Source organism: Paroedura picta, chromosome 15 (genome assembly GCF_049243985.1).
Source record: "Paroedura picta isolate Pp20150507F chromosome 15, Ppicta_v3.0, whole genome shotgun sequence".
Classification (NCBI taxonomy): domain Eukaryota; kingdom Metazoa; phylum Chordata; class Lepidosauria; order Squamata; family Gekkonidae; genus Paroedura; species Paroedura picta.
Window position 1 is genome coordinate 22386199 of NC_135383.1, and position 21587 is coordinate 22407785.

A 21587-nucleotide genomic window follows, 5' to 3' on the forward strand; every position below is an offset into this window, starting at 1 on the left:
GGTTGGGGGTCACCACAACATGAGGAACTGGATTAAAGGGTTTATTAAAGGGGAAGCCACAAATTTCCTCTTCCAAGTGTGAATGCTCCTTTTGCATCTATGCACAAACCACAACTTCTCTACCTACAATTCTTCTTTTGTTGAAAACGGGTTGCTGCAAGTTACCAAGGATCAGCTGATCTTTCTTGTGCATACCCAACAGGCTGGATGAGAAATGAAACTGTAGATTCAGGTGGGCGGCTGTCTTGGTCTTAAGCAACAGGAACAAAGTTTGAGTCCAGGGGCGCTCAAGTTTTATTCTAGGTTCTCACACTAAAGCTTCTACTCAGAATAAAACCTTGTTGGCCTTAAAGGTACCAACTGGACTAAACCTTGCCTTTAAGGTGAGGCTATTGAACAGTTGATGATGATGATGTTATCTGTTCAGTCATGTCCGAAGCTGGGCAATTCTATAGGAAAGTCTTTGCCATGCGCCCGACTCTGACTGCTTCTTTTAGTTGGTCCATGGTCATCCCTATGTTGGCTTTGATCGTGTCGAGCCAGCGGATCCTTTGACGACCAGGTTTCCTTTTGCTGCTGACCATGCCGAGCATTAATGATTTTTCTAGCTTGATCGCATGATGTGTCCAAAGTAAGTGAGCTTCAGCCGTAACATCTTGCCTTCTAATGACCTAGTTCAGGGGTAGTCAAACTGCAGCCCTCCAGAGGTCCATGGACTACAATTCTCATGCGCCCCTGCCAGCGTTCACTGGCAGGGGCTCATGGGAATTGTAGTCCATGGACCTCTGGAGGGCCGCAGTTTGACTACCCCTGACCTAGTTAGTTTGCTCCTCTCTAAAACTATCTTGTTGGGAACTCTGGCTGTCCATGGTATTTGCAGCATTGGTCTCCAACACCATAATTCCAAAGCATCTATTCTCCTCCTGCTACTTGTGCAAATTTATACTTGACTATTGTTTTAAAAAAATCCCCAATCCAGATTCACTCTGCAGGGCAATGGGACTGGGAATCTGGACCTGGTTTCTCATCTTTCTGCAACGCAAAGGCTTTCCCCATAGACACGTCCAGGGCTAGAACAAACCCCAAAGAGGGACCAAGGCCAGCTCTATGAGGGACACTCTAGCTCCCCGCCCCCTCTCTCTCTATGGCCGGAGCCGCCGGCCGCCTCCTGGCCCATCCCCCGCTCTGTTTCTATGACAAAAGGCGGCCTGACGCGACTCCGCCCCCGCCCCGCCTTCGCAATCGAACCACAACACGGCTCGCCCCGCCCCTTCTCCCTGTCAAGTGACGTAGGCAAACGGAGGGCGGAGTTACGCTTTGAGCAGAGAGGCTGCGGCGAGCTTTCAGTGCAACGATGAGACACCTCCGGTTCTCAAAGGGCGCAGAGGCAGCCGGGCGACGGGGCGCATGCGCTTAGGCGGCCAGAGCTGACTTCTGCAGAAAGGCGCCCCTCGACCCCGCCGTCCACTTCCCCCCTCCTCGACGGAGCGAATGCGAAGCACGTCCACGGAAGCCGACCCCCTTATCCGCCTGGGGTCCCCGCGAGGAAGGCGAGGCCCAAAGGACCCTTGCGGAGTGCAGACCCGGGTGTCAAATCCACCCACGCAGACCCCGCACGCCAGAGGAACCAATCGAGTAGGACGCCCCGCCCCGCCCCGCCAAACGCCTGTTTTCCCGGCTGCGGTCGCACGGCGGCCGGAATTCTTCGGGCGTGGCCTTTATTACCCGGCCCTCTTTGGCTCCGGCTTCACCCCACTCACTCCGCCATCACGTGATCGCTCGCTCGCCCCGGAGCCGGGGGCGGGGCCCGGTTTGAAAGGCGAGGGGAGGGGCGGAGACAGTTATCGGCGACGTCACGTGATTCGGCATGGAGGCGGCCGAGGCGTCCAGCCTCCCTCTCCGGACTGCTCGGCGGCGGCGGCGGCCGCGGCGGCTCTAGGGGCGGTCGGCGGAAGAGGAGGAGGAGGCCGGGCGAGCGGGCGGGAGCGGCGGCGCTGTCCGCCATGGACTGAGGCGACGCGATGGGCAACAAGGAGTCCCGCATCGGCTTCCTCACCTACGACGAGGCCCTGCGGAGGGGTGAGCTGGGCGGGGCATGCTAATGAGGGGGCGGGGCCCGGGTGGGGCGGGGGGCCGTTGCTGGGCGACCGATAGGGGCGGGGGGCATAGCTGGGGGGGGAGGACTCCCTTGGAGATCTGGGGTGAGGGGGGGGTCCAGGGCCTCCATTGCCTCCCGGGGAGGGTGAGACGTTGTTCCGGGGGATCCCCCGGCCCTGCCTGGAGGTTGGCATCCCTGGGGCGAAGAGGAGGGGGGTTGGAGAGTTGGAGCATTGGCAGGTCCGGGGACGGTGGGCTGTGAAGGTCAAGAAATGGCTCATCCCAGCGGGGTGCCTCTCTGTGCCTCATCCTGGAAGGGCCCTGCACGCTTTTCCATGGCCCCTTCCTGGGCTGGCTTGGGTGGGAGGCAGGGGAGTTGCTCTGGGGGCTGCAGCTGGGGCAGAGGAGCTTGCATTGGACTCCCGAGGCTTGTGGGGTGGGGGTATGACCAGGCCAAAGAGGAAGGGGCGCCGAGTGAGGTTCAGGTGAGCCTGCAATGGCCCAAATTAGGATTTGGGGGGGTTCCGCTGAGGTGGGCCCCGTGGTACGGAGTGGGGGGCCTTGGTAGCTGCTATGGAGCTGAGTTGTGGGGGTCGGCCAGCGACTGGCTTCTCGGGTGTGAGGTCGATGAGGTGGCGCAGAGGAAGGAGCATGGCGGCGCATGTATTGGCAGGATGGGTTGGGGCTTCAGCCTTGGACCGTAATTAGTCTAGCTTGCGAGCCCCAGCAGCTGTTGAAGAACTGAAGACTTTGGGGGGGGGGCACCACACCTCCAGTTGCAGACACAGACACCACTTGGGGTCATAGCATCATGGAAGGGATCTCCAGGATCATCTAGTCCAGGGGTAGTCACACTGCGGCCCTCCAGATGTCCATGGACTACAATTCCCAAGAGCCCCCTGCCAGCTAATGCTGGCAGGGGGCTCCTGGGAATTGTAGTCCATGGACATCTGGAGGGCCGCAGGTTGACTACCCCTGATCTAGTCTAACCCCCTGCATGATGCAGAAAATGCACAACTACCTGCCCACCCACAGTGACCTCAGTTTCGTACTCAGTTGATCCCACTCTATGAAAACCAGAATCCCTGGCCAGTCTGGCCTGGACGAAGGTCACCTCCCAACCCCAGAGTGTCGATCAGCATTTCCCTGGGCACCAGGGCCAAGCACCGACACAACAGTAGGGTGGTGGAAGAAGAAGAGAGGCTGGGTAGTATGTATCCTTTGGTCTGTCACATCAGGAAGGAGGGAGTTGGCAATGCACGGCCTTCTCCCTGTGCAGCTGTCAGTGTCTGTCAGGGCAAAGCTGCGTGAAGTGCCTGGGGTTCTTACCTCTGCAGGCTACTTTGTGCTTTCTCTAGGTGTGCAGGGATGCCCACGTGTCCTTTTGGAACTTGTTTGCCTGTTGGCTGTTAACTGGTGTGCATGCTGCTCCCTTGCCCTCTTTAATGCCTGTGTTTTCCTCTCTGGCTAGTTTCAGCTCTGCTGCATGGGTGGGGTGGACAGCTCCTGATGCTGCAAGATCCCCCCCCCCCACAGACACATCCCTTTGGGCTGCTACTTTAGTGGGCTTTCCATGGCAGTGCCTGGCATCTGGCACATGTATGTCACATACAGCGACACAGGATGATCCTGCTTTTTTGTCTGATAGTCGCTGCAGTCCTGTGGCTTTCTCACCACTGCTTGTCACTTTGCCACCTCCTTTGTGCACTTATCACCCCAGGTGTATATTCTTGCAGTAGCTCTTGAGGTGTGTGACTTCGGGATGAGGCGACAGAAGCAATTGTTGCATTGCTAAGAGTTAACATCTTGGCATTTTTCTCTGCGTTGGACTGTTTGAGACAAATATGTGCAGAAGAATAATCCTGCAGCAGAGATATGGGTGGCTATGGGGAGGGCAGGGTGGGCTTTTTGGACTTCTGGCAACTCTTGTCCCTCCCAGGAAGATGCTTGTTCTGTCTTAGCTTTGCTCTGAGGGTCAGAAGGTTACAACACGAAAAAAGGAAAGTTCACAATAGAACAACAACAGGAAAAACAACCTATCCAAGGCAATATTCTTGTTCTGACAATATGTATTCAGTTTCAGTACAATTTTTAGATACACAGAGAATCAACCATAACGGTTTCTAAATCATTTTCGTTTTCAATATCTTTTCTTCAGTGGTTGAGTCCTTATATTAGTGTTTTAATAATATCAATAGGCCATTGGCTCAAAGGTATCGGGGAATGTTAGCCATTTCTTAGGTGTATGTGTAAAGTGCTCTAGAGTGATGTGATACATTTTGGAATTATGCTGCTATGTTCAGTTGAGAGTTCAAGAACCCGGTTTTGAATTAGCCTTGGTGGCTCCTTAGAAATATCCCAGCTGTGCTTGAATCAGCCAGGGTTTGTGTCAATTTTGACTAGAAATGTGCCTTTTAAGAGCCAGCTTGGTGTCATGGTTAAGAGCGGTGGACTCTAATTTAGAGACCAGTGTTTGATTTCCCCATCTTCTTCCATATGCATCCAGTTGGGTGACCTTGGGCTAGTCACAGTTCTCCTCGTGCTTTCTCAGCCCCAGCTTCCTCACGGGGTTCCTGTTGTGTGGAGAGGAAGGAAATGGCGATCGCAAGTCGATTTTGGACACCTTTGTGTAGTGAAGAGCAAGATATAAACTACCCCCCCAGTACTTCCTCCTCTTCTGATTTGGCTGTTTAGCTCTGGTGGCTACAGCTTCTTCCAAAGTCCCCCCTTCCTGTAAGCACAGGAAATAGATGCTAGAGCAGGGGTAGTCAAACTGCGGCCCTCCAGATGTCCATGGACTACAATTCCCAGGAGCCCCTGCCAGCATTCGCTGGCAGGGGCTCCTGGGAATTGTAGTCCATGGACATCTGGAGGGCTGCAGTTTGACTACCCCTGTGCATTGGACTTTATACTTCTGTGCCTGAAAATTCTGTTGCATTTCCAGTAAGTGGTTTGCCTCTTAGTAGTATAGAAAAGGGGAAGAGAAGCCACAAATGTTTAGCTGCTTGAGTTTGGAGCATGAGGTATTGTAAAACAGGAGGTTGTGGAGTGGGGAGAAGAATGTTGATTTGGTCATGCTTGCAAATACCCAAGGGGGAGGGGTAGTTTCATGCAGTTGCCTGACACCCGCATGCCAAGTGTTAAAAATGGTGCAAAAGTAACGAGAAAACCCCAGGAGAGGAAATGTGTAATGGCACGAAGATAAAGATGTTGTGGTTTCAGTTTGATCTTGCTTGTGTGAAAGGTGGATTTGGGAAGCAGGTCAGGGAACACAGGGCTGTGGAATTCAGGGACATTCCTAACGTATTTCTTTATTATTTCTTTATTTAGATTTGTATCCCGCCCTTCCCCTACGGCCCTGGGCGGTTTACATAAAACATTGAAGAACATTTACATCAATATAACAGATAACAATAACATCTCAACTGAGCCCCAGGGGAAGGGCGGTATATAAATACAACAAACAAACAGCATTCCAACATACAACTCTGACAATCCCTCGGTAGGTTTGACCTCTCAGTTTGGGGGGGCGGGGGACCTGGTATTTTGAGTCAGTCGGCCTAAAGCAAATGCCTGGTGGAAGAACTCCCTTTTGCAGGCCCTGTGGAAGTTTGGGCAGGGCCCTGATCTCTTTGGGGAGCTCAATTCCACTAGGTGGGGCCCAGGACTGAAAAGGCCCTGGCCCTTGTTGAGGTCCGACGTGCCTCTTTAGGGCCAGAGATCCACAGCCTGTTGGAGGTGGCGGAGCGTAGAGCTCTTCTGGGGGCATAGGCAGGGAGGTGGTCTCTCAGATACACCGGGCCCAGACCACGTGTGGCGTTGTATGGCTTAGTGTACCTGTTGTGGATTTATTTGCACTCCACCCCTAGCAGGGCTGTGGGCAGCATTATGTAAACAAAATACTTTAGGCTGGTTAATTTATGGCGTAGCCGCTGTAAGTGGGAGCCCCGCCATCTACGTTAAAGGTCTTGAGACTTCAGAAGCCCAATCTCAAGATCCGCTTAGCACAGTGGGCGGTGTGGGAGCCAAACGGTTGCATTCCGTAGCCTTCTGTTTCCAAGGATTCTTCCCAGCTGCCCTCCTTGAGGTGAGCTGTTTGGTTGCTTGGAGCAGGTAGGAGCTTGGCTGAGTAACTTGCCTGTTTACTTAGCAAGTGAATCACGGTGTGTGCGTGTGTGTATCCAAACAGTGCAGTGATGAAAGCCCGGCTTGCTGGTTCCTTCTTGGCACTGCTGCACTCCGCCATGTGTTGCCCCTGTAGGCAGCAGAGGACAGACGCTGCACTAGAACACACCTTACGCATGCCCTGGTGGCAGGGTTGGACTTCCTTGTGTTACCTCGTGGCCGGTTATACGCAGTAAGCAAAGATCTCCAGGAGGCAGGGAAGTGTTAGGAAAATTGGGCTGTGTGCCCTACCTCTTAAGCCTCCGCTGACTGTAACTTGCAGGCTCATATTTTCATTTCAGGGTAATGGCAGCTTTTGCCGCTTTGATTTTGTCTGCCACTTTAGATGTTCCGAGGCCTGCAGGAAGGGTGAAACGATGGACGGCACAATCCTGAGGGCTGTTGCAGCGCTGCCGAAATTAACTGACCAATGGCGTGAAACTCCATTGTTCATGATTGTATATACCAGGGGTAGTCAAACTGCGGCCCTCCAGATGTCCATGGACTACAATTCCCAGGAGCCCCTGCCAGCGAACGCTGGCAGGGGCTCCTGGGAATTGTAGTCCATGGACATCTGGAGGGCCACAGTTTGACTACCCCTGGTATATACATTCCCCCCCCCCCCAGGGTTTCTCAGTTCTCTTGTTCCACCATACTGATCTTGCTCTTTTCCGCTGCTCCAGACAGATGAACGCTCTATCTCGATCTACTCCTCCTCGTCCTCCTCCCTGGCTGCTGCCTCGGGGGCTGCCCTGCCACTCTGCCACCGGCTCACCTTTGGTGCTCTCCAGCGGCTGCCATGGCTGGGGCTCCCCTTCGGCGTGGCACTGCGCAGTTGCTGCTGGCAGCACCCCCCAGCAGGAAGTCAGGAGCGCCAGCAGGAAAGCAAGTGAAGCAGGGCTTCCCTCGGCAAAAGACTACCCCCTCCGGGCCTCAGTAAAATTGTCAATCGTTGACCTCGGTGATAAAAAGGTTTGGGACCACTGACTTAGGAAGATGACTCCTGCCCTGTCCTTGCTTCTGCCTCTTTCTCAGCTGGAGCCACGGCTTGTGCTGGTATTGCCCCAAGACGTTGCCACAGTGTTGCCAGGGCACTCCGCTGGCATGTGCTGGACACCTGTTGGCATAATGGCTATGCTCTGCCCTCCTCCCCCTGGATTGTCCTGTCAGTCTGCAGGGATAAGATGGTTAAAAGCCTCCTTCACCAGCGACGTGGAATGCATTGAATGCCCAGCAGGAGAAAATAGCATGTTAACAGTAGCAGCTGTAAATACACTTGCTATAAATGTATTGCATTTGCTTTTTGTTGAGCTCTTACAATTGCCTCTTTGTTGAAGCATAGATTGTATGCTCTTCAAGGCAAGGGCAACATTAAAAAAAATTGCTTAAGTTACTGTAAAATATACAGACTATTATACCTTCCTCGGAAGCAGCCTCGGGTTTATTTTTGTGTGGCCTGTCCTGCAAAGTGATAAGAAAAGATATAACTCTAATGCTGGATTTCAGGGGCAAAGTGAACTTTTTGCTGCGTGCCTTGTGGATCAAAAAATTCCCTTATCGGTGGCCTTACCACAAACTGCTGGTGAAAGTCCCCTGAGCTTCCGAATGTTGCTTGCCTTGAGAAACCAGTCTCTGTAGGCCCCTTGAGTATGTGGAGGGAAAGCAGAGCTGGTTTTGGAGCCTGGCCTTAGGTGCAAGCAACAGATTGAAATTGATGATGCTTTTTGTCTTGTTTATAGGTATGCATGGGTTGGAGGACACTGGTGAAAATGTAAACACAGGAGATGAATGGGAAAGAGTGTTGCAGTACACATGGCTATACTTGAATACTGTGTATACGGCTAACCTTGTAAACTGCAGGGAAGATTAAGATGGACCAGTTTGCATCCCTTTTACAGTATCTTCCTTGCCTGGTCTGCTAGATTCACTGCGGGCCAGGGACTATTATGCCTGCACAGGTTTTCACTGAAGTCAGTATGCTGACTCCTTTAAATCATCATTTTATTAAATGGTTGCATTTATGTATGTGCTCTGATACTGTGCTGGTTTTTTCTGCATACGATTATGCATTTGCAAGACTTATGGCAGTAAATCCTTAAGTGGGGAAGCACTTCCTCTGTTGTTCTAGATGCTCATTAGCAGGCCATGGTCAGCTGCAATGTCACCTAACTGCCATTCTGGCACATACTGCTAGCAGGGCCTCATGGGAATCATAGTCTGCACCAAATAAGGGGCACCACAAACTCCCATTGTTGGATGAAGGAATAGGGGCTGTCCCTTCACCCATTGGTGTACGGTGGCACAGGGGAAGAGACCAAAACATGCTAACATGTATGCATACAAAAACAGGCATCCTCGATACCATCGTAAAAGAAAATACGTCAAGCTGGTTTTAAAAACTGCGTGGAAATGACGCAGTCACTGCCATGCAGAATTTTCCATGGCGAAAATGGTGCCACATGCAGAAATTTTAAAAAGATGGCTTTTGGGGCAGACTTTTTGCAAGGTTTCCTGCCATGCATAATACACCCACAAGACAAGGGTCTGTTTTATTGGACACGTCAGAGCACAAATGCTTGTTAACTGCTCTACCAGTTCAATCGGTTACAGAGTTATTCCAGTCTAATCGATTTCAGTGCACTTAGGTTGCGGTAACACTGCACAGAATTTTAAGTCTGTAGCATGTGACTTAATAAGAGCACTTTGGTGAATGTGAAGAATTGTTTTCAGACACCCCCTCCCCCACTTTTGTGTTTATTTTTAAATTTGTTTGCTGTACTTCTGTATTCCTTTTTCTCATTCCTCAAAGCAAGTTACAATAAAATAAGCAAATTAAAGATAGCCAGACCCCAGTACATTAGTAAATATGTGTATGGTATACACAAGAATCAGTAAGAATACTTTCAAGAGATTCTTTACAAAAGTAATTACAGAGTTGTGGTTAGAATCTTTGTTGTGTTTCATCTCCAGGCAAGCAAAGGAGAGACTCCCCTGTAAAGAGCAGTGTGTGTGTGTGATCTGACAAAACGGAGTGTAATTCAAACCTAGATAGCATTAAATTGTGAGTGACAGCAGATCTATTCCCACCCCGCCCACCCCTAGATATAAATATTGAGTGGAATGCAGAAGAATCTTTTCTCAGAAACTTGACAATTAATAGGCAGTATTGAAACATCTTCTGTGGTCCAGAGGGAAAACACACACACACACACACACACACACACAGGTAAAAGCAGTCTTCTTTAAGTGGCTTCCTGTTGGCAAGCTGGATACATTTTTGTTAATATACTCCCAAGCTTAAGGAAAACCTTTTTTTACAAAGTCTTTTTGTAAAATGTTTTTTTTAAGCCAGTTATTGTTTAGCTGGGACAGCATCAGAAGCCAGTGATTAGGGTTAAGAGTTATGTCATCCTCATGATGAGTGATTGATAGATTCAAGGCTCCTAGTAGAAGAAGTAGTGTTGGTTCTCATATGCCGCTTTTCTCTACCCAAAGGAGTTTCAGAGTGGCTTACAGTTGCCTTCCCTTTCCTCTCCCCACAACAGACACCCTGTGAGGTGGGTGAGGCTGAGAGAGCCCTGGGATTCCTGCTCGGTCAGAACAGCATTATCAGTGCTGTGGCGAGCCCAAGGTCACCCAGCTGGCTGCATGTGGGGGAGTGCAGAATTGAATCCGGCATGCCAGATTAGAAGTCCGCACTCCTAACCCCTACACCAAACTGGCTCTCATAGCGGCCCCCAGCGATGATGACTTCTTTAGGGTCCTTGCCCCACACTTCTCACAAGGAGAGATCTGCTACCTCCTGCTCATTTTTCTAAAAACTTACTAACCCCCTCCCCCCGGTTTCTGCTAGTTTTCTGCCCTTTGGTGGTGGTAACAGCGGTTTCCTTGTTTAGGAGGGCAAGAGGGGTGGAAGGAAGCTCCATAGAGACTGCCAGTGGTTGTTCAATTGGGTTCAAATGGATTGTTGTTGAAAGTGGGAGACTACTGGGGGTGCTGAAGCACTTACTAAATGCAGGTAAGTATTGCCCCTTCTGTGGCCATGATGCATCAGCTGAGCCATCGTAGGGAGCTTGCTGTTTCTAGGCTAGATAAAGCAGGGCAACTATATGGCAAATATGTCTATGGCCAGTTTTAAAGGGCTGTTAGAACAGGCTGCCCAGGTTGCTTTGGTCTGCCATAAAGAGCCAGGGCACGCTGTTCACCTTGCATGGCTATGGTGCTAGTATGCAATGAATATCACAGTTTATTCTGTTTACCTACAACGTTTGTCACCTGTCCTTCTGCCTTTACAAAGGCCCTCAAGGCGGCAAACAAGTTATTTATTTAAATTTGTTATGCCGCCTCCCTCTAGCGACAGTTTTGAGGCACCTAACAACAGCTTAAGAATCCACACAAAGGTATAAGATATTTTAACAATAGCACATCGGTTAACCAAACATGCTCCATCACTGAGACCTGGATGCGGATGGAACAAGCTTAACCACCCAGGCTTAGGATGGTAGAGGTGGAGAGGGCAGGGGGATCCATTCAGATCTCAAAAGTGTTAGCCATGGCCTCAACCGTAAGCCCAGTGGAAGAGTGTTGTTTTACAGGCCCTCCGGTACTTTGACAGTTCTGAAAGGTCTTGGATCTCTGTTGGCAACTCATTCCACCATGATGAATTCAATGAAAAGGAACTACACCGTTGATTTCTGGACGTTACAGATAAGAGAAAAACGAAATCAGCAGGCCAAAATGATAAGTCTCACAGCCACTCTTGTTTGGTGCATAAATGATATAATTTCTGGGCAATCAGAACGGGCTCCTAGGTATATTTCCCCCCGTTTTCAAATACTTCTTCAATGATTGCCACTGCAGAGTCTGTAATCCATTTAACAGTAAATTAAGACGTATCTCCCAGCTTTAAGCTCTCTATCTTGAGGGGCACGTAGGACTGCTCTAACTGTCAGGAACTTCTTCCGGATGTTTAGATGGAATTTCTTTTGAGTTAATTTCATCCCATTGGATCTGGTCCATCCCTCCAGGGCAAGAGAGAACAACTCTGCTCCATCCTCCATATGGTACCCTTTTAAATACTTGAAAATCAGATCTCCTCTCAATCATTTCCTCTCTAGGCTAAACAGACCAAGCATTGAGGAAATGCTGAAGGAAACCAGGAAGTCTTCACCCACTGGCAGAAGATGGCAGCAGAAAGGAGCAGATCTGTTAGACCTCTGCACAGAAAAGTGATCTAAATAAATGTCACGCATTAACTCCCTGTCCGAACTGCATCTGATGAGCAGACCTCAGTAGGGTGCCAGTCTAGTTCAGGGGCACAGGGCAGGAGTCAGTGCTTGGCATGAATGTGGAGATGCCTTCTCCAAAAGCGACCCTCCAGCAATGAATGAGGCAAATAGAAATGATGTGAAATAACAGGAAAAAAATTCTCTCCCTCGGTCCCTCTGTGTGGCCTTGAAGCATTTTGAGCAGAGGCAAGAAGGGCTTGACATGAAGCTGCTGGTGTCCTCTTGCTTTCTGGCATTGGATCACGGTGCTGCTACCAATCTACTAAGCCAGAAAGGTACCCAAGGCTCAGTCCTGGCAAGCAGCAAGTGAGGATGGTCAAGCCGAATTGTATGACTTCAGCCTGCAGCCCATGCCTTCAAATGCCCTTTTGTACTGCCACAGAGAACAATGGGGGTTTGGGAAGAATGGTGCTAGCCTAGGCCTTCCCTTCAGATGTGATCCCACACCAGAAACAGGCTGGCCACGGCAGCTGCTGCATATGAGAACTAGGTTTGAAAGACTGTTCCCTCCCTCAATTTTGTCATAGTCAAGATGAAATGGAAAGTTTCAGGGGGGGTCAGAAAAGATGGGTAGTTTTCTTTGGGGGGGTGGGGACCTGTTAGTCTTTTATACCGCTAAAATTGGGCCTGTGGATTGGGATGAGGGCTGTGGACCGTTGACTTTCAATTCATGTCAGCTGTGTTCCTTTCCTTCCTACGAGGGGAAGCTCTGATAGATGGTCGCTCGGTTTTGTACTTGAATTATCTAAGCAATTGACTGGAGTTGTCTCGAAATGTCACATTTGTCCTGAAGTCTATTAGTGGAAGTGGCTGCACCTTATTCATACTTGAGTCATTGAAGCCTGTGCTCTGGGTCAAGATTCACATTTCTGAAGTTCATTTTTCACAGCTTTACCTATGCAGTTGCCTCATTAGGCTTTGCTAGTGGTTGGTGGCCAACCTCTGGCCCCAAGCAGCAAGTGGCTACTCTTTGCTTTGACTGCTGGACATGAAACCTAGCCCCACTGGGATCTTGCGCTGACCTTGGAGTAGAGGAAAAGAGCACTGAGGAAGCACCAGTAAAGGAAGCTGGGAAGGATATGGTGAGGCTGTGCGTGGTGGTCCAGGGAGGGTCCGACAGGAAGCTGGAAGTTGAAGCATGGTGCAACTACCTTGATTGTATCAGATCAGGGGTAGTCGAACTGCGGCCCTCCAGATGTCCATGGACTACCATTCCCATGAGCCCCTGCCAGCATTTGCATTTGACTACCCCTGATCTAGGTGTTGAGTGTTGAGGCAAGCCTCGTTCATGAAAATGGTGCTTATGTGTTTAGGCAACTGCCTCTTAAGATGGTCATGATGCAGTCACTGGTGGAATCACTCCAATGTAAGCCCAACGATTTATCTCTGTATGTTATCTCTGTATGAGGCTGAATTGCTAGATTTTCTGTAGGTCGCCCATGTTCCAGTTGATTTGTATTGAGCCCGATCAAGCTTGTCTTCTCCCCACCTCCTGTTGTCTTAACCGAAGCGGTCCCTTTCTCTGCCCATAAATATCTAAACGGCTTTGAATGGCCAGTGTGATATTTTTTGCATTGGCTAAGATGCTTTGTGCATGTTTTAACATTTCATTTTCACATGAAAAGGTCATTTACATAATGAGACAAAAAGCCTTTTGGCAAAAAACGACCCAATGCAAGGGGGGGGGGTGACGGCAATTAATACAGGATTTTACACTGGCTTTTCTTAGAAGCAGGGTCTAATTTGCTGCACTTGGGGTGTTTCTCCCAGCAAGATAACTGGTGAACTAAAGATAGATTCCAGTGGGTTGGTCTGAAGCAGCACAACAAAACAAAATCGGAGTCCAGTGGCACCCTTAAGACCAACAAAGATTTATTCAAGCCATGAGATTTTGAGTGCAAACACTTTCGCACTCAAAAGCTCACACCTTGAATAAATCTTTGTTGGTCTTAAAGGTACCACTGGACTCTGATTTTGTTTTGGTGAACTCAAAATATTCTAACTTTAACACAACAGGAGAACATTCTGGTGTGTGACCTTGTTGAGGGATGTCTAGATTTTTCTTAGCTTGTAGCAGTATTTTCATTAGCGTTTTGACCCCTAGGCTTCATAACATTCAACCTTTCTATTCTCGTAATCTCTGGGATGATTTAATCACTGTAGTGGTGTACATAGGGCTGTTTCTGTCTCATTTCTCCTTCCCCTCATTGTCTGACATAGAATATCCAAGCAGCTCTGGAGGCTTTTCCCAATAATTACACGTGAACCTTGCTGAGTCCCAGCCTTGAAATTGGATTGAAAAGAAAACCCAAACATCCAAAATGTGTCACAGGTACAGTGGCTCAGGTGGGAATGGCAGTGTCTTAGTACTTTTGGGGTTTGGTGCTGGGTTCTTGGAGATTTTGTAGAACAGGTTTTGAATAGCTGCCTGTTGCTTAAAAACCGAAAGTAGTATGGGGATTTTGCCTTTTGGTTCTTATAGAACAAAAGGAGCTCGCCCGCCATGGGTTCCTTCTTGAATTGGTGAACTAATATGCCCTGATGCTGTATAAGATTCTTCTTTGGGCTGGACTTGGGGAAGGAGGGATGGATGGAGGTGGCAGTTGACTATCTTAGTGCAGAGGTCACAGGGAAGCCATGAAGTAGGCTGTTTATTGGAGGGGTAGGGGATTACTGTGGCCAGTTAGGGCGTGTCAAAGAATATTTTGAAGCTGGGTTATTCAGTGCACTTGGTCTTGACTCTGTTTTCCTGCTATGTAGGAACATCTCGGTGCTGCCTTGTTCCCTTACATCTCTTCTACACTCTCCCCTGTCTAGACTTACCTGTCCAGCTATGCCCCAAAAGGAAATCTTTTTCACCTTTCAATGCTGGGATTGTCCATGAAACCAGTATTGATTAAGGCAAACCTAGATCTGAGTTGTGGTCTGTGAACCAAATCCTGGTTTTACAGTCCTAGCCATAGTTAGAATAAACTGAGGAACCGTTTCATGGTTGTCTTCTTAATACCCGAAACAGAGAAATTATTAATTAATTAATTATATTGCTATGCTGCCTTTCCCGAAGGCTCAGGGTGATTCACATAAAACAGGACAGAAACAATACAGATAACTTAGATTACCAATAATGAATGAAGTGAAACCACAAGCAACATGGAACCGTAGAAAAATGTAACATTACAGTAACTCATACTGATAGCCCAGTGGGTTGGGCGGAACTGCAGTGTGGTTAGCCAGTGTGGCTAGAATGCCACGCCAAGACTGGAAGGACCTGGGTTTGTTTAGAAATATAAAATATATTTACATCCTGCTTATGCAGAATTTTAAAAATCCTCATTCACTCCTAGTACATTTTGGTTTGCGCCGGTCCAGTCACTCTCATCCCAGCTGTCTTCTGTGACAGAAGAGGCAGGGGGTAGTTATTAGCCCCGAAAGGAGGAAAGCAAGAAATGCCACACATGTCAACATTAGTTAGTTAGGTAGGGTACGAATGTAATATGTAGAGCAGTGGTTCTCAACCTGGGGGTCGGGACCCCTTTGGGGGTCGAATGATCCTTTCACAGGGGTCACGGCAGGACAAGCAGCTTGATCGGGGGGGGGGTGCCATCCACACAACAACCTTGTGGGGTAGATCGAGAGAGTGTTCGTCTGCCTGGAGCAGCGGAAAAGAGCGATATTGGCATGGTGAGACAGGAGGCAGAGCTGAACTGAGAAACCCCAGAAAAGAACCCAATTTATATCCAATCCTGAACAATGGATCTTCACACCATTGGTCAGTTTTGGTTTAATTTCTGTGAAAGAACCCTTGCATAGTTCTATGGTTGGGGGTCACCACCACATGAGGAACTGTATTAAAGAGTCGCGGCATTAGGAAGATTGAGAACCACTGGTCTAGATAGGGATACACATCTCTGCCTGTCTTTAGGATTGGCCCCAGTCTCAAGCCCTAACATCCTTAGCAGTTTCCCCTTCCATAACCTTGTGTGGGGGGAGGAGGAAACTTGGTGGTTTCTGCCTGCTAGCTCCTGTTCCCCGAGGTACAGTTTTGGCAACAAGGGACTGCCCAAAGCCATGACAATGAATTAATGGAGCCCCAAAATTAGGCTCTGGCAAAACCTACTGGACTTTCAACATATGGAGGTAGTTGTCAGACGAGACGTGGGTCCTGTGGAACGTGTCTAAGTTCTCCAGGGCCTGCAAAACAGAGCTCTTCTGCTTTGTTAGTTGGGTCCGATGATGTGGGCTGCTATTTAGTTTTTATATGTATTAAATGTAATACATATATGTATGTCTATGTATTATGCAATGTAATACATACATAATATGTATTATATTTTAAACTATTTATTAATGTTTCGTTGTTAGATGTCTTGAGGCTGCCAGGAAGTGAGAGGTGGCATATAGATATTTCATAAATGAATAACATTGTTGAATATGCAGAACCTTGACCAATGAGATATTAGGATGCTTAGGGCTGATCCTGCGTTGAGCAGGGGGTTGGACTAGATGGCCTGTCTGGCCCCTTCCAACTCTATGATTCTATGAGACTACATCTTGTGTCTCTTGTTTCATCACTGCTGGGGTCCAGAGTGCCTTTGCAGATGCAAGAGGTCCTGTGACCGAGCTTATGTAGTGTGTTTTTAATCTACTAGCAAGGACCGTTTCTCAGCTTTTGCTACTACCAAGTTGGCTGGGTGCCCTCAAATGAACACAGGCCCTGGGCAAGACCTGTGTCAAAGCCCAGAGACCCCTTTCCTGTTTCAGCCCGATCTGAGCATAAAGCCCCTTTTTGAGGAAATACATAATTTACCTAGGGAAGGTCTTCATTGTACTTGCCAGTGGTGTGTCCCTGTGCTTTCCTTGGTACCTATAAAAATTTTTTAGTAGTGGGGGCTGCGGGGGGAGGGATACCTTGTGCGGTACGGTTTCTGATTGGTGACTGAAGATCTAATTTCGGGGTGCGCGCTTCAGCTTGGTTTGGCCGCTTCGGCGATCACTTTCGGTTACTCTGTTGGCGGCGTAATCCCCTGTGTCCACCCCTGGAGGTGGCAGTGGGTGGGCTTTTAGTTGATTTTTTCTGCCGTGGTATTTCTTGGATTTGTGTGGACTGTATGTATCTTTTTATAGTTTTTTAGGGGTAAATTTTATTGGGGATTTTATGCATATTGTAACCCGCCACTAGCCTTCATCAGACTGCTGGGCTAGAAATTAAATAAATAAATAAATAAATAAATAAATAAATAAATAAATAAATAAATAAATAAGCCCAAGGTGGCCAGTGGTGGCGGAGCCGAGAGGAGGGGAGGTGGCGGCGGCATTGTGCCAGCTGGTGGCCACACAGAACTCTGCGACGGCGTGTGGCTGCCGGCTGGTGTGCTGCTGCCGCCCATCCCCTCTGTGGTTACCATTCGAGACTCAAACAGTTCCACAGGGCCTACAAAAGAGAGCTCCTCCGCCAGGCTCCTCCACCAGGCATCCCCCCCCCCGGGCCTCCCTCCTATGGCAATCACTGCAGATCCGCCCAACCCCCTAGGACAGGGGTAGTCAAACTGCGGCCCTCCAGATGTCCATGGACTACAATTTCCAGGAGCCCCTGCCAGCGAATGCTGGCAGGGGCTCCTGGGAATTGTAGTCCATGGACATCTGGAGGGCCGCAGTTTGACTACCCCTGCACTAGGCCTTCAGTAGGCGTTGATTTAATTTTCTCCCCAGTGTTCTATCATTCTGTAATGTTGTTTATTGTTATGACTGTATTATTATTATAAATTTATTTATTTATATTTATTGTATTTATATACCACCCTCCCCAAAAGCTCAGGGCGGAAAATGATACAGGTAACGTCATTTATAGTAGCAACAACGGGATAGCAACAAATAACGTTAACATAATAACAACAATCAAGAAGGGTGGAAACTGCAAAGAGCCTCTTCTCAACTCTTGCTGAAACTCAAGGGGGTCGGGCAGATTTATCATTCCTGTTTTATATAAACCACCCTGAGCCTTCAGGGAGGTGGGTATATAAATATAATAAATTTACATCATAAAAAATTTCATTGTACAAGAGAAACAGAAAGGTGGTGCAACATTGAGCACAGAATGTATGAAAAGTGGCAAAATCCGTAACTGGGGGTACTTTGTCAGTGCTTGGTTGGGATGGGGGCGCTGCCTGAGTTCAGGACTTCTTGGGTTTGGATGGTTCTTAGCTGGCCTGTTTCAAAAACTGCCACGGACTCTGGTTCTCAAGAGACTGCAGGCAGCCCGCCGAGTAAGACAGGGGTAGTCAACCTGTGGTCCTCCAGATGTCCATGGACTACAATTCCCATGAACCCCTGCCAGCATTTGCTGTCAGGGGCTCATGGGAATTGTAGTTCATGAACATCTGGAGGACCACAGGTTGACTACCCCTGGAGTAAGAGACATCAAAGAAACAGAGGGAGAGAATTGGTCTTGCCCCTTTTGACACCAAAACCGATTTCACTGGAGGTCATTCAGAGGAGCCGGCTTAACCAGATTTCCACCAAGTTGTGAAACTTACCAGATCTGACTCGGGCAGGCAAATGGAATGCAAAAATCCTGGCAAGGGTTGGAAATACTGTAATTTGGTATGGTGGATTAATATTAATAAAATGAATATTAATAAAATGAAACATGCATGCATATGATTCAAGGCTGACATCAGGGATGCTGTAAAACAGGGGTAGTCAAACTGCGGCCCTCCAGATGTCCATGGACCACAATTCCCAGAAGCTCCTGCCAGCGAATGCTGGCAGGGGCTTCTGGGAATTGTAGTCCATGGACATCTGGAGGGCCGCAGTTTGACTACCCCTGCTGTAAAACATCAGTAGTCCTTTCAAGAAGGCCTGGACTCATCACGACCAGCTTTACAAGTAAGTTCATGTTGCCCACAAAACCTCACTAGCTTGCTTGCACATGTAGGGTGTTAATTTTTGAGGCACAATCAAGATTCTCCCAAAGAACTAAGTCTTTCAGCTTCAAAAAGCTGCTTTTCCAGTTAACCCAGTATTGACTCTTAGTAGCGATCTTATAGGTAGGCATTTCACAAGCCTGACCCCAGCAGCCATGAGCTAGCCAGATGCCTGGATTTTTTTTTTGCTGCTCTACTTTCTTTTACCATATTGAATTTGTTGGCTTTGATCAGTAAAGAGGACTGGTGCCTTTCCACAATGCCTCTAGAACAATGGTTCTCAACCTGGGGTTCAGGACCCCTTTGGGGGTCGAATGACCCTTTTACAGGGGTCGCGGCAGGGTAAGCAGCTTGGCTGGGGGGGGCGCCATCCACCCAACAGCCTTGCAGGGTAGATCGAGATAGAGTGTTTGTCTGTCTGGAGCAGCAGAAAATAGTGAGATGGGCAGGGTGGGGCAAGAGGCAGAGCTGAACTGAGAAACCCCAGGGAAAAAAACAATTTATATGCAATCGTGAACAATGGATCTTCATGCCACTGGTCAGTTTTGGTTTGATTTCTGTGAAAGAACACTTGCATCATTTTATGGTTGGGGGTCCCCACCACATGAGGTCGCGGCTTTAGGAAGGTTGAGAACCACTGCTTTAGAACTGCTCAGCAGTTCACACCGAAACCTGAACAAAGTAACAATCTTCAGCGAAAGATTGTTAACAGATACCAGTAGGAAACCTGGGCCTGAAGTTAGCCTTGAAGTTAATGCAATCTACAAGCCAAAAACAGCTGTCTAGTAAAGAGCAAAGCATTCACACCAAAACCTGAACAAAGGAAAAGTAACTATCCTCAGGGAAAGACAAACTATTTCACTGTTTCTTTCTGTTTCCTTCCCCCCCCCATTCTCTGCCAGAGATGTCCGAATATAGCAGCTGCTTTCACTTACACTTTCATCAAAAACAAAACTTCAAATACTCTAATCATCCTAATTCTTTTAAATGGGCAAAACTCACCACTTCTCTGAAGATCCTAAAATATGAATCCCTTGTGGGCCTCTTTAAGATCTAGCAACTGCTGGGAAGCAAATTTTCTTTAAAGAGATGAGATTGTGAATCCTTTTTGGGAGGATCTCCGTGGATTAAAACAGGTATTGCCATCATGAAGGCTTGCCCCCCCCCTCCCAAGGAACAGTAGATGTATATCACTAAACCAATTGAATTTTATGGGAAGGCAGTTTTTCATTGTCTGATATTGTTTGTAACTTGTGTAACTTTTTGGATATCCCCCTAGTGTTAAAAGATTTTTCTTTTTTTTTGGTATTTGTAGAATGCTTCTTGTATAGAAGTGAGAAGTGAAGTGTTTGAACACCAAGTCTTGAGAGGAAGTGATGAGTTTTACACATTTAAAAGAAAGATTAGAGTATTTGATTTTGGATTTGACCTACATTGTGTCTATTATTTTACTTAGTTCTTTGCCACTGATGAACATGCAAGTGAAAACCACGGTTATATCCAGATGTCTTTCTGTCAGAGATTTTTTTAAAAAAGGAAAGCAGAGATTGGAATAGTGAAACAGTTTGCCTTTCGCTGAGGATTGTTACTTTGCCTTTGTTCAGTTTTTGGTGTGAATTGCTTGGTCTTTACTAGACAGCTGTTTTTGGTTTGTAGATTGCATTAACTTCAGCGGCATGTTCTTAGGCTGACTTTAGGCCCAGGTTTCCTGCTGATATCTGTTAAGTGTGATTCTGAAGACACACTTTTGCTTGAGAATGTCCGGCATGCTTTGTAGGATCAGATCAAGGCCCACCCAGAACCCCTGCAGGCAGCTTGGTCTTCTACCAGAAATTGGCCAGTGTTCTCCTGATTTACCAAGATCTTTCTATGCCTGCTCTGATGCTTTCAGTATGTGCAGGAGTTTGGGCCAGACTATCCATGTTAGCATCAGATGTCCTCTAGACTAGAGCAGTGGTCCCCAACCTTTTTATCATCGGGGACGCTTGACAATTTTACTGAGGCCCGGGGGGGGTAGTCTTTTGCCGAGGGACATTGCTGCTGTCGCCTGAGCCCCTGCTTCGCTTGCTTTCCCGCCAGCGCCCCTGACTTCCCTCCGCCCACTGGGGGGTGCTGCCAGCAGCAGCTGCCCATTGGCATGCCGAGGGGGAGCCCCAGCCATGGCGGCTGCTGGAGAGCACCAAAGGTGACCCGGCGGCAGAGTGGCAGGGCAGCCCCCGAGGCAGCAGCCAGGGAGGAGGACGAGGAGGAGCTGCGACCCGGTACCGACTGATCCACGGACCAGTACTGGTTGCCGGATCGGGGGTTGGGGATCACTGCAGAGCAGCCATTCTCAACCTGTTTTCAGCCATGGCCATGTTTGGAGCTCTTCTCAGGATCCAGGGCCCCTTGCTGTAGGCTGGCCTATTTGTAGGCCAGCTATACTTGACGTACCTTTTCTTATATATACACTAGGGGCCAAGCCCATTGGATTCAGGAATACAACGGGTGCTAGATTGGGGGTGGGGGGGAAGAACTGTGGACGGCCACCCCTTCCCCCCAGGACCTGGAAAGGCTGCAGGCAGCTGTTAGGCACCAGCATTTGCAGCTCTCACGCATCAGGGATCTGCAGCCTCCGAGTCTCAGAGGGAAGTTGAGGGAGGAGGGAGTGGTCAGAAGTGGGGGACGGAAGAACAGACAGGGAAGCTGGACAAACAGGCAAGCTGATTGGAGGAGGAGGCACTCGGGGGCGGGACAGCTGCCCTGAATGGGTGTTAAGCACTGAGTGGCACTTAGGCCATGAGACATGCTCCTCCTCCAAGCCCTTACCAGAAATATATTACATGGAACAGATAAGACACATTTAAAGAACATTTGACCAAGAGAAGCACATGCATTTGTTTTTTGTCTCGATTGCATTAATTCAAGCACACACATTATTTATTTTTCTTTCCCTCGACCAAGGTTGAACTTCTAGGAATTAATGACACATATGTGACAAAAAGGGTATTTCATCAGCTCGGTTGCCGGGACGCCCATACACCTTAGGGCTCCCTTTCTCACATTTGTCAGTCCGTAATCCCCTTCAAATGTGCCGGGGCTGTAGCTGTGCATTGCAAGGGGAAGGCTAGTGGAA

General features: G+C 48.5%; 1 protein-coding gene across 3 annotated transcripts in view; it reads left to right on the plus strand.

The window, feature by feature from the left end:
• The first annotated feature begins 1803 nt into the window (after positions 1–1803).
• Positions 1804–21587, plus strand: part of USP32 (ubiquitin specific peptidase 32) — a 192673-nt gene continuing 172889 nt past the window's right edge. Inside the window, exon 1 of one of the 3 annotated variants that reach the window (XM_077311223.1) lies at positions 1804–2079. In XM_077311223.1, the coding sequence (XP_077167338.1) occupies positions 2022–2079 (58 nt within the window). In that variant the 5' untranslated portion in view covers positions 1804–2021. The remainder of the gene's footprint in view (positions 2080–21587) is intronic. The other 2 variants (XM_077311225.1, XM_077311224.1) reach the window with 2 other exon arrangements.